The 22,205-nt window shown below is 38.6% G+C and overlaps 1 protein-coding gene across 1 annotated transcript in view; it reads right to left on the bottom strand.

The window, feature by feature from the left end:
* atp6v1ba (ATPase, H+ transporting, lysosomal, V1 subunit B, member a) overlaps positions 1-22,205 on the bottom strand; it is a 47,760-nt gene that overhangs the window by 8,393 nt on the left and 17,162 nt on the right. The window contains exons 2-10 of the mRNA XM_042433013.1: positions 20,408-20,463; positions 20,031-20,129; positions 17,622-17,715; positions 16,918-16,995; positions 14,223-14,362; positions 7,307-7,408; positions 5,368-5,465; positions 5,017-5,140; positions 613-763 (exon numbers count right to left, since the gene is read on the bottom strand). Of these exons, the coding sequence (XP_042288947.1) occupies positions 613-763; positions 5,017-5,140; positions 5,368-5,465; positions 7,307-7,408; positions 14,223-14,362; positions 16,918-16,995; positions 17,622-17,715; positions 20,031-20,129; positions 20,408-20,463 (942 nt within the window). The remainder of the gene's footprint in view (positions 1-612; positions 764-5,016; positions 5,141-5,367; positions 5,466-7,306; positions 7,409-14,222; positions 14,363-16,917; positions 16,996-17,621; positions 17,716-20,030; positions 20,130-20,407; positions 20,464-22,205) is intronic.

Raw genomic sequence — 22,205 nt, 5'->3', positions numbered from 1 at the left:
GTTGAGTTCACATTCTGAGTCAAAGATATTTACAAGAACAACTCAGTTAAATGTACACATTCTACTGATTTGCAAGCATTACAGCAATGCCACGCACAGGACAGAAATAGACAGAATTTCTGTTAGCTTCCCAGTTTAAAGACCTTTACTCTATCTAAATCAAGAGCCCGAGAGCCCTTGGGAACACCAGCAGTGTTTAGTAAAAGCCAACACAATCACCTCCCTGTGATGCTGTAATGGGGGACTACTGTTCAACTAGATAGGAGTAGGCTCTTCATACGTGTTGCTATGGTAACTGCAGGCATCAAAAATGTCTCCCCAGTCCATTTCTGTCCATTTCAGATGCCTACTCCAGTAATTCAAACAATGACTTGCTAAGAGATTTAAGCATTTTAAAAAATGAAAATAGAAAAATTATAATCTTCATGACCACACTGATACACAGGTGTGAGGCCCAAGAAGGAAAAAAACTATTAACACTGCTTTAAAATGCAAAAAATACATGGGTTCATAATTCTTATCTACAATCTACATAATTCATGTCCTCTACAAGGAAGACAGTTGAGATGTCATTCTGGTCCAAAGCTTTTAATTTAGAACTGCTGCTCTCACCGTCGTTGGGCATGGTGAGAATGGGGATCTGGGTGATGGAGCCATTTCTGCCCTCCACTCGGCCAGCACGCTCATAGATGGTAGCCAGATCAGTGTACATGTAGCCAGGGAAGCCTCGACGGCCGGGCACCTCCTCTCTAGCAGCAGACACCTAAATGGAAAAGAGTGGGTGGTGAGTGGGTTGGTGACATGACAGCGGTAAAAAAAAAAAAATCGCAGAGACACAAGGCTAACATGTCATTTTATAACTATGTCCATTTGAATACCATTCAAAAAACGTCATTTTAAAGCTGCATTCATGGATTCGTTTTGACCACTTGGGGGCAGCAGTATAAGCTGAAAACAGTGACATATTATCAACCTATGAAGCTTTTATGGCTAACATATTAACAAACTATTGTCCATTTACACATCCAGTAGCTCTGTTTTGGTCTCAACTAACTCCTGTACTGTAAAATATCTGGTTCTTTAGCTGCTAGTTGTTGAGCTTCTCTTCTCTGTCTCTCTCTCATCAGCTAGTTGCCAACTATCTGATGACAAAGTGAACATGACAAAGTGCCGAATTTATCTTAGGTAAGGCTTATCTTACGAGCTCTAGTAAGAGTATAACTTGAAAGCTACTTTGAGGGTGGTGTCTTTTTTTTTTTTTTTTAGATGTTCAAAACCAAAAATACAAGACCAAAATTGTAAGTAATTACTTAAAAAGTGTGTTTGTTTGCTCTAATGACAACATGCGTTCCCATGCTTGTCTAACTTTCTTGGTACGTAATGTTACCTCAATCTGATGTTACATTTTCCCTTAGCTAACTGTGACTAGCTCTAGATCTACTGGTGACTGACTTGACTTTTTAGTCTCAGTCTTTTAGCATTAATGTTAAGTAAATATGCCACTGTTATAAATGCAACCTGCATACATGCTGTGCTAACATGGATAGCTTGCCAGTATGTAGTACGCTACATTCATGGCCGGATTAACGTCCTGTGGGGCCCCAGGGCAAAAGTTTGTTGTTGGGCCCCTATTGACCCCTACCATACATGGTAGTATACTAGAGCTGAAATGATTGATTGGCAACAATTTTGATATATTGATTAATCAAATCAATCAATCAATCAATCAAATGTGACTACTTGCAAATATTCCCAGATTTCCATGATAGTAAACTCAACATCTTTGGCTTTTTGACAAAACTTGTTAACTTGGGCTTCAGGTGATGATGATTTGATAATTAATACTTCTTTCTGACATCTTATACGCTGGACAATCAATCAATAATTAAAAACTGATTTTTTTCCTGCTGCAATAAGGACTCGGACATTGGGCTATATACAACTCTTCATTGTCTGTGAATGTTGTGATTGTTATTTATTGTGTAAATATGTCTGCTATGTTGTGTGGTCGACACTGTGTTCTTTTCCATCTCTACTGAAAACAAATTCCATCAACTTCAGTCATGTGGCCAGTAAAGTGAAGTGAAGTGAAAGATGACAATTGTCAGACCTATGGATAATGAAAATAACTGTCAGCATTCCTATGATGGAATAGTATGACCTTGTCCTCAGCTTTTTGTGTGGAATTGATAAAACGCAACTTAATAACAAGTAAGCACAATATAAACTCTTACAATTGAAGTCATAAGATTTTGACCCGTAGTCCCTCTTCAAGACCAGGGCCACAGGATGGAGGACCTTTTGCACTTCAGTGGTGCAAATTTTCAATTAATCAAATTATGTAGGCCCAAATGATATGGAGCAAACCTGGGCTTTTGGGGTCACTGGCCCGCTTTGCCCGGTTGGTAATCCAGCCTTGGCGACAGTACATAAGGGGGGTAAGACTTAACGAAGGATTCGCCTTTAACATTCATTCTGATCCATTGTTTATTAAAAAATTTTGATTAATGCAGCTTTGTGTCTTGATATTTCCCAACAAATTTTGAGCTAAAGTGGTTGTAATTACAGTCCAATTGAAACCAAAGAAATAAATACATCATTTATTTATCTTAGGTAAGACTAATATTACTATGGTTTTTTTGCTTTACTCATCCTAGTAAACAAAGAAAAAAACCTACTTAAAGCGTTTACTATTGGAGAGTCAAGTGATGATAACTCTTTCAGTATTTCAGAAGAGGCAAACAGCTGGTTGGAAATGTTTCCTTTCTGTTTTCGGGCCCTCTACAAAAATGACCAAAAGTAAATCCTTGTTCTCAAAGTCAAGTGAATTCAGAGCAAGAGGGAAAGAAAATGTATCCTATTCATCCTTGGATTCAAAGGTTGATGGGCTGACTAAACACTTGTGAACTGTAGATTCAATGCAGAACTCAACCTTCACACGTGTGAATAGGAACAGAAGTTAAATATTAATGTCCTCCTGGCTCTTTGTACGTGCTGAAATACCCATCAAGCTGCCTGAGTCTTAGTCGACTATTGGTGCAGAGTACATGGGCCAAGGTTATGGACAGCCAATGCAAGAATGGAAAACATACATGCACCATTTAAAAACCTACATTGTGCTGCCAGCATATTGAGAAAGCAACTGTACAACATAAAAGGATTAGTACAGAGACACAAAAGAGTGAGTCAAGAGGGCCTGACTCCTCATGATGAAGAGAAAGGGGCAGTGGGTGGGGGAGGCAGCATTTCCTTTTAAAGCCAAACATTTAATAATGAAGTTAAGGTATTTCCTACATGAATGAAGGACACATTATCCTCCCTTTTAGCAAGGAGTGCAAGACTTTAGTGAGTCTATCAGCATCGTGCCAACACTGCAGAGAATTTACATTGGTGTGTATGTTGACACGCTCAGGTTTGGTGCTTCAACTGCTGCTGGATTGTTCAGAAACCATTCTGTGTATCCTACTGAAAATAACACTGAAGGTACTGGACATGTGTTCATTGTACAATATTTTAAAATAACAGTGACAGGCAGATATATCTACAGCACTAACTTCATACAGTACATATTCATACAGTAGAAAGTTTGATACAATGTGCAATTGTAATACCTTAAAGGATACTGTAAGTCTGGTGATATTCTACAATTTTCTTTGTCAACAAATGATTTAAAAAGCCCAAAACCAACAATGAATTGATCTACTAACAAGTATTGTGTGTGTATCAACGTCTAATATATCTCTCTAGTCACAAAAGAAAAGTCAGAAAGTATTGGAAGACATTTGACAGAACAATCCCAACTCAAGGTCCAACTATGTGTTTTCTTTCTGGATCTTTCAACCATAAACACACAGTTTTCATAAAGTGGATAGCACTTTCTCAGTTGTCATGGAAAATAACATGTTGGGATGCTGTTTGGAGCTCGGCAGCACTCTTAAGACTTACGTAGAAGTTAGGCATCAACATTCACTCCTGACCTTGGAAACTCCACCTACAAGCTTTTTCCTGAACTTTTACTTGTATCAATCATCACCTCAATTAGGGCCACCACTAACTATTATTATCAATATCAATTAATCTGCTGATTATTTTTTTGATTAATCAATTAATCATTTTGTCCATAAAATGTCATAAAATAATGATAGATGCCTGTTATAATCTCCCAGAGTCAAAAGTTATGTCTTAAGTTGTCATGTATGACAACGCAAAGCATTACATCATCAAACAAAAACTGGCTGAAACCAGCGAGTATTTGGCATTTTTGCTTAAAAAAAAACACAAAGAAAAACGATTATTTGATTATCAAAATAGTTGTTGATAAGTTTTCCTGTCAGTCGACTAATCGTCGCAGCTCTAACATTAATGAGCATCAGATGAAGAGATGGACTAATATATTGTTGGTTTTGGCTTTTTAATAATACTTCAGAATCACTAAAAGTGATTACAAATACAATCAAATGTCAAAGTGAGAAGTCCTAACAGCTCAAACTGAAAGACTGTTTCTGTATGTCTGAGAGTAGTTCCAATAGGAAAAAAAAAAAAAAACACATGATGCTACATTTTCAACTAAATGCCTTAAATGGATGAAAAACAAATGGTTTTCTAGTGAGCTGTATATTCTTGTGGCTCATACTGAGAACACATTCACACACACAGGTTTTGTCACCTCTACATGACTGAACAGCTGAGATCATGTCTGACTGTATTTTTTGTTTGATGTTGTTTTATATGTGTTGTACAGTATTGTTTTTTCCTGCCCAGGGACTGCAGATGTAAATTAGCTACATAGCTAACTCTGGCCCGACAGTTGTATTGTGCATGGCCCCTGTTAAATAAACTGATAAACTAAACTTAGTGACACAGAGGGCCTAGGTTTTTAGTTTCCAGCGGGGCTACATTAACTAGTATATTCAGAAACAGAACAACAGGGCTTACACATGCAGCCAAGAACCTGGAAGAATTTGCCAGTTGGAGCATTTAAACATTACATATGTCAGGAAGATGAGTTAGTGTTACCTCTCTCAGAGCCTCAGCGTAGGAGCTCATGTCAGTCAGGATGACTAGGACATGTTTCTCACACTGGTAGGCCAGGTACTCTGCTGTGGTCAGCGCCAGGCGAGGGGTGATGATACGCTCAATGCTGGTTGGTCACAAAAAGAAACAAGTTACTCTACCGTACACTTATGAACTTAAGGTCTGATATTAGCTCCTCGTTATTTGCAGCTCAGGCAAAACAGTTTTATTTACATTAGTGAATGTGAAACCAGTATGCATAAATTCTGTGTATAAAAACATCATTCAGAATCTATAATTAAGCAAAACAGAGAAAACTAGGAACAGCCAAGATCGCGTCTGACTGAATCTTACGTGGGGTCGTTGGCCAGGTTCAGGAAAAGGCAGACGTTGTCCATGGAGCCATTTTCCTCAAAATCAGACTTGAAGAAGCGAGCAGTTTCCATGTTGACCTGACAGACAAATGATACAAGTTAATGTCACTGAGGCACCTTGATCTACTTTGAACCATTCTGACAAAAGCAAAACATAAAAAGTATCCCAGGCCAGAGTGATACGCCTGTTAAAGAACTCAAACTGAGACCAAGTATATTAATATTAACCTTTTTTGTCCATGACGAAGATGAGGCTTTGACTAGATGTTACAATTTATGACAAATAATACAAATGTTTCTTGTTTTTTTTTAAAAAGACCAAAATGGTGACTACATCTCTACATAATGTCATTGACAAAAAGAGTAAACTAAAGTGGAACTTGAAAAACTTGAACAGAATCTCTACAGCCTCTAACATTTGGACACACTATTGGAAAGAGTGAGTTAGTATACTTTAATGCTGGCAGTCCTGCAGCTATTAACTAGCTTTTAAATTTTGTTACTACTCATAATCTTAAATTATTTTAGAGCTTGATCATTTGGGTCCCTGAAACAAGACTTGAAATGTTCATCCAGCGTGCTTTGCTTAGTTTTATTCAGGAGGCCAAGTACAGCTTTTTGAAGAAAGAAAATAAACCCCACTGTTATCAGGTTTTTAACATCTTCATGGTTTTCATTGTCTTTAGATTTTGTTGCCCTTGTTTTGTTTCTTTTTAAATGGTTAGTAAAACTTTTCATTTATCTTCTAGTATTTCCTGCTCTGGTATTTGAGCTGCAACAAGAGAGTAGGTTAGTTAATCAATGGCAAATTCATCAGCAATACTAGAAATACTAGAAAACAACTTGAAGGATTTGATGCTTTTCTTCATCATACATGGACTGCTTGTCATACAAAAAAAAAGACATTTGAAGAAGTCACCTTGTGCTCTGGGAAAATTATATCTGACTTTTTATAAAGAAAATGATAACTTTATTAAATCGAAAAAATAATCAGTAGATAAATTGATAATGAAACGAATCGTAAGTTGCAGCCCTAGTTGGCATCATCTCATAATGCTAATTTGCATGTTTCATGTCTTAATATATGAGTTAAATGCTGACTAAAAAAAGAAAAAAAAGGATAAAGCTGACTAAATCCAGTGTGATTAAAACTCAAACATGGACTTTTCATTTCAGGACTAAGACTAAATGTAAAAAAAAGGACCTATGAGGAGTCATTGAATAAGACCTCTGCAATGCTGCACAAAATATTCTCAAGTCTTACACTCTGGGTAAACAAAAGCTTTCTGGATCTTCTATCTTTCTTGAACTTTTTTTCACCATTAAACTGATGCATTGCTGTCCCTGAGAGTACACTGTCTTTGGATTTGTCCTTTTAAAAAATGCATTTCCATGTGTTGACTTGTATAAATCCCTCTTAACACTGCTTGGCAAACTCTCCTGCAAAACTGACCAAAATGGGATGTGATTTGGTGAAGGAGTGGAGGAGGGAAGGATTAGCATTTAGCAAGTGAAGCAAATGTGTGTGTGTGTGTGTGTGTGTGTGTGTGTGTGTGTGTGTGTGTGTGTGTGCGTGCGAGTGTTTGGCAGAGGTCAACCTGTCACAATCGGGGCATTACAGCAGACAGGAGGAGCGGCTGAGGAGAGAGAGAATTTGATACTGCAGGGCTGACAGTGTTAAGGGTCTGTTGAATTAGTAATCTGTCTACATGGCAGGAGGATATGCTCAGAGGTGCAGAAGTAACAAGAGGGACTTAAAGGTTAAATCACCTGGTGAATAAAAGACAGAAAGCAGGGCGGGAGAGAGGGGACAGGGTGTCACATCAGGGTTAAGAGGGGGATTAGCATCACAGATGTGAGGGGGAGGAAAACAGAGGTTTGAACATGTGCGTGCTGAACGCTGCAGTCTGCCTGCTTACCCCCATGGCAGCAAATACAATGGCAAAGTTCTCAGCACTGTAGTCCATCACATCCTTGGATTTCTGCACCAGGCCGGCCTGCCGACAGATCTGGGCAGCAATCTGAGAGAAAGAAAAGACACAGGAAGGTTTAAAGAAGGGTCTCAGACTCAAAACCTCATACTGCTCTGCCTGCTGCTTGAGAATGTACTCCTGCAAAATGGCAGCTTTCTCCTTGTAGATGAAACAGGAAGCAGTCACATTAAACTTCAGGAAAAAAAAAAAACAAGTAGTCCACCTCTATTGAAACCTTCTGTTCTCCAGATCAACCTTTCTTTTAGGTTCAAAACTAAACATTTTGTTGTCATGTGTTGTGTGTGCAGCAAAACAGTACTGTTGGTCTTAGAGCTGCAACAATTAGTCGATCGAAAGGAAATTAATCACTAAGTATTTTAATAATAAATTAATTTTTTCAGTCATTTTCCAAGCAAAAATGCCAAACATTCTTTGATTCTAGATTCTTAAGTGATGATTTTTAAATTGAATTTCTGAGGGTTAGTAAGACAAAACAAGCTAATTAAAGATATTGTGGGCTCTGAGAAACAATTATTTAACATTTTATTTAACTAAACAATTAATCAAGAATATAATCAGCAGATTGATCAATAATAAATAATAATTCTTAATTGCAGCCCTAGTTGGTTCCTGCTCAGGTGTTTATTTTGACAAGATGTGCAATTAATTGTAGCTTTTTAAAAATATGAAAAAGTTTCTTTTTTATCTAATATTACACCGATGCTTGAAAATTAAATGATTATTCTGAAATAAAGAAAAATCAAAATGGGGAATAAAAAAGAAAAAAATGAAAATTAATTAGCCTGCTGGATTCGATAATTGATTCTGAGCATACGAGGGACCTTATGAAATTGCTTTGTGGGGCTGGATTTGTCCCTCAGGCCAGTAGTTTGATACCACTTGTTTAGAAAAATCAATGTCAGGGTGTGTATAAATATATGTACACATAAAACCTTGTAACATAAAAACAACCAATTTCGCTCACTGAAACAAATACATAAAGCCGAGAGGACAGTCTCCATGAATTTGTGGACTGAAAGAGGAATTTCACGCTTATCACTTAATGTAATGGCCAGTGTGTTCATCTGGCCTGACCTCTCCATGCACCCTGAGACGAGGCACCTGGCCCATAGAGGAAACCGCCACATGAATGACCTCTGTGACATGTGCTTAATGAAACAGCAAGCCAAGTTTTCACACCATCCCAATGGCACGACAAGTGGGTCATCACTGAGCGAACTGCACATGCCGTGTTTGTTTGGCTGATTCTACTGTGGGACCCTTTTGATCATGTATTTTCAAAGTGCAGATGGGATTGAGGATGACAGTTGTATTTATGCTCATAATACAATAACTGACTGAAGAAACTGATGCTATGACAGCTTAGTTATTTTTCACTTAATACCGATTAAAGTTAGGTTCAGTCATTGCGAGACAGGATTTTTTTCTTCCACAAATGGATGTCAGCAAGGAACTAGCAGTCAAAGTTATTTGTGCACTGATTTGCAGCAAAAAAACAAGGAAGAAAAAGAAAAGAATATGGGTGAGAGAATGGATTGGGATACGTAGATCTGTTGCGGGTGTTACGACTCCTCCCCTCACACCGTGTCTTGCGCTCTCATTGGCTGTAGCTCATCACCGCCCTCACTGCCAGTTACAACACTTTTCACACTACAGGTCTAGATATTTAGCCTGCTTGATATCTTTCGGGCGCCTGCGATGCATCGAAGAGTCACTCAGATTGCGTCTTTGAACAGTTCACACATAGCGATCGAGTGCCAATTTGTGAGCACCGAGTGAACACTGATTTGCCTCTGATCTGGGGCTTTTGTCTCCGAAAACTGTCAGCAAGTGGAAAATCAGGGCTACAGTCGTATAGTGTGAACTTGGCATTAGCTGCTAAATGGTCAATCATGATCAGTGGCTAGTTGTTAACTATGTTTGCTTGAAAACAGGTGCCTGATCCTGCAGGAATCGAGGTTAATGTGAGGTTGCGGGCTGGAAAACAAACAATGAGCGAAAAAAATGGAAAAACATTCAGAGCTGAGGGCAATGACCGGGTTGGGTGATAATTCTGTGGTTTTGTCACTAGGGGCAACCCCTTTCACATTACACATAGTTATTTGATCCAGTATTATTATAAAACATATTGATTAAAGCAGCTTTAATCTGCCATTCATTCACATGACCTTTCTACTGCCACCATGAGGTTGGTTTTTAGTGACCTGTCTCGACAACTACTAGGTGGATTGGCACAGAATTTGGTTAACCACATCTTGTGGAAAACAGTTATGTTTTCCACAAGATGAACTGACTTCATCATCTAACACCATCATGAAATCAACATTTTAATTTGTTTAAGACCAAATAGCTGGTAATGATGACGTTCCCATAAACTTCAGCTGTATTTTGTGTTTTGTGTGGATTTGTATGTTAGCAAATGTAAGAATGCTAACTATCAGCATGTTAGCAATGTTATTGTGAGTGTGTTAGCATGCTGATGTTAGTATTTAGCTCAAAGTTGTTGCACCTTACAGAGCTGCAAGCATGGCTGTACTCTTCTTCTGTATCATTTGAATTTATCTGGAGCTTCTGGAAATATTTCAGTCTTCCCTATATTTGATTTTTTTTTCATACAGTAGTAAGAATATTAACAAAAAAACATGGGATGGAGCTATTTAATGTTAAGGTTAAGAAACTTGAATAAGTCTGCTGTGTAACAGCACTGGCAATTGCTAACACTACAGTCTCCTTTGCTCTGAAACTAAAATGTAACTGACTTAACTCGAAAAACTATTGAGAAACTATTTTTGACTTTTTGCAATTTCAATAGAGTTGTGTTTGAATAGTACTGCCGCAGGGCCAGTTCCACTGACATGGAGGGTGAAAGAATTCCCTTAAAGAAAAGTGTAATAGAAATCATCCTTCACGGTTTTGACTGTTGATTTCAAAAATGGCCACATTGAGACCCCCAGTCAAAAATACTAATTTAATTCAATTATTCATTAGTTATTCAGGATTCTTCATAGCTTTTTTATGAATTGCTCCCACCTAAACAGAAACTTTGAGTGAGATCATTTTTACATCTCTGAATTTGAATATAGTCTTATTCTCTGTGTCAAGATGATTTGTTTTTGGCAGTAACAACAACAGTCACCACAGAATCAGACCCAGGCAACCAGTGGATTCTACAGGGCCTCAAAAAGCTTTGAGGACAAAAGAGTTGTCCCAGGTGTTTCAAACCAGCCAAATCAAGATCCATGGAGCTGAGAAAAGGGAAGACCATCCCAACCATCACATAGAAGCCAGTCACAAGCTTAGGCAAGATTTCTGACAGTTCTCTGAGGGACATGGCATCCATCCAGTCGACCTGCACCGAGTTGGATAGCTGGCTGAAATACAAGGACAAGTCTGGCCTACCTGGGAAGTTCAAAGCCCGGGTGTATCAGTACAGCATTCTTCTTGTGGCCCCTGCTTGTCTATGCAGTTCCGATCTCTCCGACCATAGTCGACACCTTTCAGAGGAGGGTCAGCAACCACCTCAGTAGACAGCTGGGGCTGCCAAAGAGCCTGAGCTGCATCGCACTCTACAGACACCACAATAAACTGCAATTGCCCTTCAAATCCTTGGAGGAGGAATTCAAGGTAACAAGAGCTACAGAAGTGGTACAGTACAGGGACTCAGGTGATCCAAAGGTGGCGAAAGCAGGGATCCAAGTGAGGACTGGCAGGAAGTGGAAGGCAGAGAAAGCTGTTCGGAAAGCAAAAGCAAGGCTGCATCACAGGAGGCTGGTGGGAGTGGTCACACGAGGCCAAGCTGGGCTAGGATCCTCTCCAACTCCCCAAATGAACACCATCAGAGGGAAAGAAAGGCATTGTCTGGTTCAGGAGGAGGTGAGAGCAGCAGCGGAGGAGACGAGACCCTATAAGTTGGTGGCAACGAAGCAACAGAGAGCTTGGACAAGATGAGAGAATGCGGTTGAGAGAAAGATGACCTGGGCTGAGCTTTGGAAATCGAGTCACACCACATAAGATTTCTCATCAAGGCAGTGAACGATGTGCTTCCAAGCCCATCAAATATGCACACATGGGGGAAAGCAGAGTCACCAGTGTGCCCACTGAGCTCCAAGTGAGGAACCCTACAGCACATCCTCAGCTGCTGTACAAAGGCACTTGGAGAAAGACGGTACCGATGGAGACCATTGCTGAAGCCATCAGCGCAGGAGTTGAGTGGACGAAGTGGTCCTCCAAGCAGGCCATCACCTTTGTCAGAGCTGAGGAGCAGCCAAAACCTGCCAAAAGAACATCTGCAGGCATCCTGACCTCTGCAAGGGACTTGAGCTGTTGGTGGACCTTGCACAGCAGCTGCAGTTCCCCAACCACATTGTAGCCACCACCCTGCGACGCGACATTGTCCTTGTGTCTGAGTCCACCAAGCAAGCTGTGCCGCTGGAGCTAACAGTCCCATGGGAAGATCGCTTGGAAGAGGCCTTTGAAAGGAAGCTCTCCAAGGACACAGGACTGGTAAGAAACTGTCAGCAGGCCAGATGTGAGCGAGGTGTGTCCCAGTGGAGGTTGGATGCAGGGGATTCGCAGCCCGTTCTTTTGCCAGAACCTTCAGTCATTTGGGAATCGAGGTAGAGATGAAGAGGACAGCCATCCACAGTACCACTGATGTGGCAGAGAAGGCTTCAAGATGGCTGTGGCTCAAAAGAGGAGAGCCATGGAGTCATAAGTAGCTAGCCATCTGGACACAAGCTTGGGTCTGATCAGCCCAGCTGGGTGACCTGGAGGAGGGTGTATGATGTTGAAAGATCCAAAACACTCAATGATTCCAGGAACATCACTGAAGATGTGTCCAGAGGCATCAGTAGATGCATGCACACAGAAATATGTTTTTTATGGATATTAAAACATCTCCCAAAAAAGAAGTACAACACTGTTAGCAACAGCATTAAATTTTGTCCCTGAGCACTAACATGTAAAGGACTGTAGGACTGAAGAGAAGAATACAGGGGTCAACATTGATTGTAAATTCTTTTTTTTAGCTGAAGAGCATCAAGAACTGCCAATGGCCTGTCACTCAAGAAACCTCCATTATGCTGAAGTGCTTCTGCAGATTGAATCAATCAATACTGTTTCACCATATACAGTGGAGTTTTCTTTGTGGCCATTTCTTATTTCATTTTATTTTTTTTGCCTTGGGACAATTTCCAAAGCCATCCTACCTAAGCTAGCGTATTGTGACAAAAACCTCCATCTAGCTAGAAATAACAGCTCATTCTCCTATGTTTAGTATGACCTCATCTAGTTAGTTCAATTTCCACTCAGCCACAATAAAGCTGTGTGTGCTGCACAGCCATCTGTCACATAGATTAAAACAGACACTGGAGCAAAAGCCAGTGCTCAGTGAATGCTATACAAGCCCAATGAGTTTGGTTAAAGTTTTGCTTTCTTTATGCGTGAAGTACCAGTTCCATAAGCAGACATGAAATGCAGAGGTTTTTTTTCCTGCTGAGGGATTTTTTGATTTTAACATTTCTCTCATTTACATGTGTGTGAGTCATGCATTAACGATGACCACGGCACTTAATGATCTTCTGTCACATGTTTTACTTCACCTCAACTGCTTTTATACAGCATATGATAGATATTCAGGTATGAGGGACACTTATGTATGTGTGTCTAACATTTATGTAGAACAAGTGACTCATGAAATTCCATTGTGAGGCTGAAAAAAATCCTTGAAAGGAAGCAGAACTTAAACTGTTGTCATGTGACACTGAACTGACACACACATGAATGACCTGACTCATCAAGGTTAAACATTTCCATCTTCACACCACCGCAGACAAACACAAAAATATCTAAACACATTTGTCTTTAGATTTTGGCATTCCAAGCAGCAAACATTTTTATTATATTCAGAATACAATGTCATTTTTAGCAAGGTTCTTAGTGAGGTTCATGTCCTATAGCTACATAACTTGCCATTACTGCCAATTGGCCATAAGTGAATATATGTATATATCAGGAGAAAAATTAGAAGGATTATATTTAATTTACATTTCGGCAAATTAGTGCATAAAGATATTATGATTTATTCCAGGAGTTATTTTGTGAAGAACAACTGCAATTTACTTTTTTGCAGTACATTCTTTGTTTCAACCTGCCCAGTCTACAAATCTAAAGCATGATTTCTTACATGAAGTCTGGAGGCACTTTCTACTTCCCTACACTGAAAATGCAACATGTTTTATAACTGTATTGCACACTTAGGAGAGTCTGTGAAGAAAGGTCCTTCTCTGCCTCCTCTATGTGATGGATTACTGCTTAGTTGTACAATTTTTGAATAGCACTGTGAAATCAGTTTTAACTGCTGAAATTCAAGCAGAAACATTTCCTTTGATTAAATTCCATTGTAACTGAGCTGGAGGTGTGTTGATGTGGTGGCACTGCATTTGGCTGGTTATCCACAGGAAGACAAAAAATAAAACACACGAAATTCACACAGTGATGCAAGCTACAGCTGAATAGTTTTACCAATCAAATAAATTGAGGCAATCAAGGTTATTGTTTTATTTACCAGCACTATTCAGCACCACTTGTGTATTGAGTTGGAATACCAACTTTTAACCATTAATTTGATTAATTTATTTAAAGAAAAACTACAAAGACATTTTATTTTTGCTGCATTCATTTCTATTTGTTTGGCTTTGGTATTTGGTCATATCTGATACTAATGCCCTTGCATCCAGGAAATGTGCCCCAGGTGCTGGTAATCTGGGTGTAGTGTAACAAAATGTTTTGAACTGTTACTTGTCTGTTTCAGATTAAATAAACTCTGATTTGGTGGTCTCACCTCGTTGTGGGGAAGCCCAGCAGCAGAAAAAATAGGGATCTTCTGTCCTCTGGCAATACTGTTCATGCCATCGATGGCTGAGATGCCGGTCTGGATCATCTCCTCAGGGTAGATACGGCATTGAGGGTTGATGGGTTGACCTGGGGCACACAGAAACACAGTTTCAGCCTTGTTTGCAGTGCAGCAACACAATACAAAACACAGTAAGAAAAAGCCTCCAGGCACATCTCATTTAGTCTATATCCTATAGCCTATATTTTCCTCATGTTGAGCTGATGGGATATGAGTACAAGGAGTACAGCTATGTTAGACCAATCACTGTAAGGAATCTTTTTAGCAATGAAGGAATTTCAGCTCAATTAATATACAGTGCATAATTATTATTGGCAACTATATGACCAACTTGCTTCCAGCCTTTTGTTAGAAATACCATTTTAGAGACAAAGTGAACAAATTGCTGTGCTCCAAACATAAGCCTAAAGTTCACCCCTGGAGCTCTGGAGCCTTTTTTCATCCTTTATTTGTGAGTAAACAACAAACAAATGCCAATTCACATTCCATGAAGCACTGTTGTAGCTGGCTGTTGTGGTGGGATGTAAGCCAGAGATTAAACAGCCTGATAATAACAGACTAAATTGCCACTTCATTTCACTACATTCATTTAGCCTGACACTGTGTTCATGGTAGCCAATTTCTGCTGGTGGTGGTGAGGAGTTATTTTGTTTTTTCCTAACCAAATCAGTAGCGAGTGACACATCTGTCTTTTTGTAGTAGCACCGTCATGGTGATTGAAGAAATATGTTGATTTAAGAGTAACAAATGCTTGGTTACATTTGGAACCTACATCTGATTGGCTGATTGTTTCTCCAAGTGTCAGACACAAGATCAGACCTATTTGAGTCAGAGAACAAATCAGGGACGGGGGCAGTGACTCAGAGGTCTGGAACCAGTTTAGAGATTCAGGGGTCAATGTGAAATACACCTTCTGTTCTTAAAAAACAGAAAACAAAAATCTTCTTGGCAATTATAAAGGCAAGGAAATGCGGTACCATCATTACAGTCTATGGCAGTGAAAAAAGGAACGGCCTGGCAGTCAACTTCAGAGGTTATGATTAGAAAACTGAGTGGGTGAAGCACAACTGTACTGTGACTATTCCTGAAGTACATAAATTCAAAATTCTCCATGCTCCAGCATCATATTGGCTTTTCTTGCTTCTCTTGCTTTAGTGGTTTTCTTGCTTCCTGTGGGTTAGTGGTTTAGAGGGGATATTGTGAAAATCTACTCCTCCAATGTGAGACTATTGGAACTATTTTCTTAATACATCGTACCCCAATGGTCTTAATGAGTATTTTGAAGTAAAGCCTTTCTTGTAAACTTTTCCTAGTGAAAGCCATTTTCCAGACCTGTCACTTATTTATCAGATTCAGTAGATTTTTAATGTTTTTTGATTTATTAAATTGCTTTTGAATAGTTTTTATATAAAGTTTATATAAAGTTGACAAATTTCTTTTTTGACAAATTAAATTGAGTTTGCTTATTTATATTTCTATATTTTTTTTGTCTGGGCTAGTGAATTTTGTTCATCTTGCCTTGCTATGTTGTATCTCTCTCAATAAGAATAAGAATAAGAATATGAAGAAGAAGAAGAAGAAGAATATGAAGAAGAAGAAGAATATGAAGAAGAAGAAGAAGAAGAAGAAGAAGAAGAAGAAGAAGAAGAAGAAGAAGAAGAAGAAGAAGAAGAAGAAGAAGAAGAAGAAGAAGAAGAAGAAGAAGAAGAAGAAGAAGAAGAAGAAGAAGAAGAAGAAGAAGAAGAAGAAGAAGAATAAGAACAAGAAGAAGAAGAAGAAATTTCTTATATTTTGAGGGAACTGTGACAGTCTTTTGTGATTCTTTCAGGCACTGATAACATATTTGATTTCCTACCATGAATTGTACACATGACATCAGCATGATGTAACTAATTTGGTATCTATATATGCACACCTTGCTCCTTGTCATGTTGGTCATTTGCCTGACGAAGACCTGGTAGGGTCGAAATGTTGCCTTTTTCAGTCAAATATATTTTTGGGAGCTAAAATCCAATGTGTGGACATTGAATCTGTTGTCCTGCACCTGGCCTGAATGTAGGAAGGAATCTGAACACAACCTCTAAACTACCTCTTGTTAGTGGTTTATAACGTCTAATGAGAGGATAGCCCATACCCAGGTTTTGATACCGATGCCAAAATTATACTTTCAATAAAATGTTTTGCTTTGTTCTTTTCATCTACAAACCCAAAGTTCTCAAATGTTCAATGTTGTCTAAACACAGGCAGCCATACAAGAACTTTGCCTGAATGAAAACAGTCAAAAATTTAAAATCCGATAAAGAAAAGTAGTGACCAGACATCTGAAGCAAACTTTTACTACTTGACAGTTTTCTATGCTCAGTGTTACAGACACATTTTGTTTTGTACAAAAAATGTCTTGAGGTTTGATTCCCAACCCTTGGGGCAAATTACAAGTGAAGAAACACTTGGTCTGTCAGCATTTCTGATTAAGCTGTATCTTTATGAATTGATTTGTAAAGTAACAACTTTTCCCATTTAATGTTTGGTGAATGTGCAAACTTGCACATTTCTATTTTGTATTGAAGAGAGTGCTTCCTTAATGTATCATCTTGTAAAGGGCATCTATTTGTCTAAGTGGTACCCATGATGTCCAGGTAGTCCTCAGCCAGAACACTGGGTCCACGGTCGATGGGTTTGCCGGAGCCGTTGAACACACGTCCTGAAAGAGGAAAGATTTTCTCCTTTCAGCCAAGTAGAAATCAAGTCTGCCATTTGATAAATAACAAATATTTGGTGTATCTGGAAACTGAATTCAAAGATAATTACCAAAAAAACACCAATAAAATGAAATTCATTAGATGACACTTCCACCCACATCTCATTTATTCTCTTCTGTGTCAGACTCTAAACAGATAAGAGTGGCTCTGATGGCTCTACAAGTAACAAGTACAAGTAATTATAAATTCATGGATGTGATTAATGATACTTCAAAAACAAAAGCAGGTTTACTTTCTACTGCTATTCAAATATATGTAACCTTGCGCTGTACTGAGATAATCACACTGATTGAGACATTCAAGAACAGTCAGAAAAAGGGGAGCTCAAAGGTTTGATTCAGTGCCGTTTTGCTTTTACCATTTATTGAGCGGATTAAAAACGTAAGTAAAATAAGCATGTTGAAGGGAAATGCAGTATAACACTTTCAACAGCATTCAGCATGCTTTAAAATATTTATATAAAATAAGCTGCACAGAAGATGGACTTTTGCAGCTTCTCACTTTATTCTGCAGGGTGTTATCACAGAATGTGAACAAAATATGCAATGTGAAGTTATGTCCATCTTACCCAGCATGTCCTCTGACACTGGGGTACGCAGGATATCACCAGTGAACTCACAGGCTGTCTTCTTGGCATCGATGCCTGATGTTCCCTCAAACACCTGAATGAACAAAACAGGCCAGAGAAATATAAAAACATTCTCAGGACAGCTTCTCTGCCAGTAGCCTAGAGATTCATTCTAACCTAGAAAATAATATATAATAAATAACTAAATCTTAAGGTCTAAACTTTATCTATGGTCTTCTCATTAGTGCAGGCAGTCTTGCTTTTAATTTGACAAGTTTACATTATTAATTTGTAATTGACATTGTGGGTGTATGTGATGTGCTGTTGTGTGCAGCTTTGTATTTTGTACGGTGTGTTCTGTGTGTTTTTTTGCTTTGTACTGTTTGTTGTTGTACTGTTGTATGTTGTCATTGTGGGGGACTGTGGATGCTAATTAGCTTCGAGCTAACTCCGGTGCAGTGCATCTTTAATGTTTTAAACTGCACACTGACCCAATCAATAAATAAATACAATTTTAGTGATTAATTGTTTTGTCAGAAAATGAAAAATGCCTGTTAATATTTCTGAACCCAATGTGACATCTTCAAATAATCTTGTCCCAAACAGTCACAATTCCAAAGTTTTCAGCTAACTATCACGTATTACAGAAGCTGCAGATTTTCACATTTGAGAAACTAAACCAGTAAATTTTGGCATTTTTCCTTAAAAATGGGGGCTAAAATGGTTATCAATTATCAAAATAGTTGCCATTTAATTTTCTGTTGATCAAATAATCATTGCAGCTCTAAACTGAAGGGAAAGAATTAACTGTGCATGTTGATGAAAACTAGCTGGAGCAGGGAATGCCAGAACTGTCTTTCCAGAAAACACTGGAACAGGATGAAACTGACAGCAACAAGGCAGTTCCAGGCCTTTGCCATCTCTAACCTGATCTCCTGACAACTGCATTTTATTGTTTGGTTTTTCCAGTACTGTTTATAAGTATATATGTGTGGTTGGATGCTTTGTTCACTGTGATTCCCCTTTGGTCCACATATCAACATTTTCCAGTTCTTTTTTTCTGCATCAGTTTTAAATAGCAAGAGAGGACTAGTTAAAAGAAGCTGTAGCCAAAGTGTTGTGAAGAGCTACAGGTGGCAGGTTTTGGTGTTTGGTCATTTTTTTATAAATACTTGATATTATTAGTGATGTTTTGTGATGTACACTTTACCTACAATTACAAGAATTCACAGCCTCCTGCCAGCTACAGTACAGTCCAGCTGCGCCACACTAAATTCCTGTGACAGCCTATATGTCAAGTCTCATGGTTTAACTGAAAGATTCGTGTTCTGACGCCTTTGTTCAACATCTGTGATGTAAATGGTAAATAGACTGCATTTATATAGCACTTTTCTAGTCTACTGACCACTCAAAAGCGCTTTACAACACATGCCAGCATTCATCCATTCACACACACATTCATACACTGATGGCAGAGGCTGCCATGCAAGGTGCCAACCTGCTCATCAGGAGTGATATTGCGCTTTACAATGTTTCTAACGCTCACTCACTCATACACACACAAATTTTATTGATCATACTAATGTTTCAGTCCCTCTGGACCTTCCTTCAAGAGTATTTTAAACAACTCTTACAACAATGATCTTACATAGATAATGCTACATCCATTCTGTGTGCACAGGTGTGGGACAAGTATTCTCTTGTGGGAGTGTCTCTCAATCTGTCACACTATAGACCACACATTAGAAAAAGAAAAACAGGAACAAGTGAGACACCATGACACAGGGTTCAGTATCTTGTCAAAGGAAACTTTGACACGCTCGCTGGAGGAGATGGGGATGGAACCACTGACCCTCTGATTAGTGGACCACCAGCTCTACCTCCTAAGCCACAGACACCCCAATGTCAAAATGTCAAATTGCCACATGCTCAAATACATGCAGTGTACACTGTGGTTAGTTCAGTAATAAAATCCTAATGTTTTTTTTGTTTGGTTCTGGTTCTCCCTCTTGTCTTGTACTGCGTCATATGTGTCTTCATGTTAATCACTTATCTTGAAATATCAATAAAAAAGAATTACTGTAGAATTAAATGTACAGTCCAGAGCAACATATGATAAATTAAATTAATAATTTACCTGACTGATGATTTGAGTCATTGTCATTTAGGGGGCTTTTCCTTTCAGTGCATTTAGGTTTCCTGCTTATTGTCTTTCTTTTATTATATCAAGGGATTAAGACAAACTGAAACTAAACTACATTTAGATTTTATTTTCTTTATCTATTTTTTAAATAAGAAAATAAGTGATACAGAAAACAATGTAAAGCACAAATTCTCAAACACTATATGAACACTCTGGTGTGTTAGGTGCCAGTCAGTCAGCCGTTATGGATTGTTGCTGTTTCTTACCTGGACAACTGCCTTGCTTCCAATCACCTCCAGGACCTGCCCACTCCTCTTGGTGCCATCAGGCAGGGTCAGGTGAACAATCTCAGCATATCTGGGGAACTAGTTCAGAGAGATTCCACAGAGTGACTACAGGTTCCAGAAAACTAAATCTATATGACTAATACAAGAGACATCTGCAAATATAAGGGGTGATTCACACTGGCTCCAGAGGACATTTATTTTACATTTTGTTGAATCTTTGTTTACAACTCAACTAACTGGTATCTCTGATGTTAACATTGGATCAAATGACAATATAAACAAATAGCAGTAGTATGAGAAATCATGCAGATATACTGTATACAGTTCAATATGAATATAACTTCTAGCAGCCTCACCTTCACATTATCTAGAATCACCAGGGGTCCATTCACACCTGACACAGTAGAGTAAGCTGAAAGAGAGGAGAGTTACATTGTTCATTCAGGCCACAGGACAGTCAAATACCAGAAGCAATACTGACAACGCTGCCATTCCCTTGTGCAGCTGAAAGCCACCAATCAACAAGGGAATAAGTAGACTTCCTTACAGTCAACACTGTTAATAATCACAAGCTGACCTTTCACTGTGAGATTTAAACAGCTTTCATGCACTCCCAGCCCCAAATGTCAAAGGCAGGCAAATGTCAGGAAAAAATACATGAAATTCACTTGTTCACGCACAGCGAGTACAATTACACAGGCATGAGGTTAGCTCTCAGCCTTGCAATAATAGACTATTAAATGATGGTCATCATTGATGAAGGTTAGTTGAAATAGCCTGTGGCCTTCCCCAACATTAAACCATAATAACTGTCACAAGATGTGGTGAAAGAACATAGCAGAACTCAATAAAAACGACACGTCAAATACGTCTCCAAATTCTGAGCACGTTGCCATTTCCCTGAACTTCAGGTGATCTGGATTTCTGTGAGATGAAAACGCAATTAGCTTCCTCCTTTGTGCTTAAAGCTCCCTCATCTCATCACATAATGTAGAATTAGAGAGAGTTTCTTGGTGCGCTGTAGATGTCGAATGGAAATGCTGCCAAACTACTTAACAATGACAGTTACCAACAATTAAATCACCAATCCACATTAAAGTTCACAGCAAACAACTTCCGTTTTATCACTCCTTTAAAAAGCAAGACACATCACAAGTTATATTTGCCACATCTTGATACACTTTGCCAGTTGAGATACAGCTTAAAGGAGCATACGGTACATTTGTAGCTTAAGCTAGTTAGCAACTCCACACAACTCCATCAGAAACACAACCAAAACAATACAAAACAAAAAACCACAATATGATAAACTTTGATAAAAGTTTAAGGAGAAGCACAGAGAGAGACGTCTATCCAAAGGAAGATTTACGACAGGATGCACCCCCAATAGAGAAATACCAAGGATACGGTATGTTTGTCCACCAGACAGAGTTTATTCTTTTTCAGGTCATTCCATGTGAAATCAACAGAGGCCTCTGGACAGACCATCTTGGATTTGCTTTATACTTGATGTAAATAATGTCACTTTATCCAGCAACTAGTGTGTAAAACCTTTGGCTTGTATCTTCTTTCATTTCTGAGATATGGAGGCTTAAAGTAGGCACTATTTTTTCAAAGCTTTCAATTTCGTCACATTGCAATTAGTTAAATTGTAGGACTGGGTTTTGCAGAATTTCCATTTGTAGAAAATATGGCGTGTTTGATACCTTAATTAATATAGTTTGGTTCAAGGTACCAACTTCACATTTTGTGCATTCACTAACTAAAACATGCTCTTTGCATTGGTATGATTGTTTTTATGGTAGACTTTGTCATACAAGGGCAATATATGCTTGAACATAAAGTATGAAGCAAATCCAAGATGGTCAGTCAGGAAAATTTTTCTAAAATCTGTTGATTTGACCCGAAATTACCCTGTAAATTGTCTCACACACAACATATCTTGGCAAGGTTCAGCTTGTCAGCAAAATGCTAATGAAACCCTTTAACCAATGGAAGCACAACTGGCAACAGCATCCAAGACAAGACTGTTCAAGAAAGGAATGTTTTTGAATGTGCTTGTGTACACTATAATATACTGAACATAATCCACATAGACTGTACATACACCTAAGTTATCAAAATAATAACATATATACAATAAAAATGATATTT

This window comes from Thunnus maccoyii, chromosome 14, assembly GCF_910596095.1.
Source record: "Thunnus maccoyii chromosome 14, fThuMac1.1, whole genome shotgun sequence".
Taxonomy (NCBI): domain Eukaryota; kingdom Metazoa; phylum Chordata; class Actinopteri; order Scombriformes; family Scombridae; genus Thunnus; species Thunnus maccoyii.
Note: the sequence above shows the minus strand (reverse complement) of the source record. Positions and strands in the feature narration are given on the sequence as shown.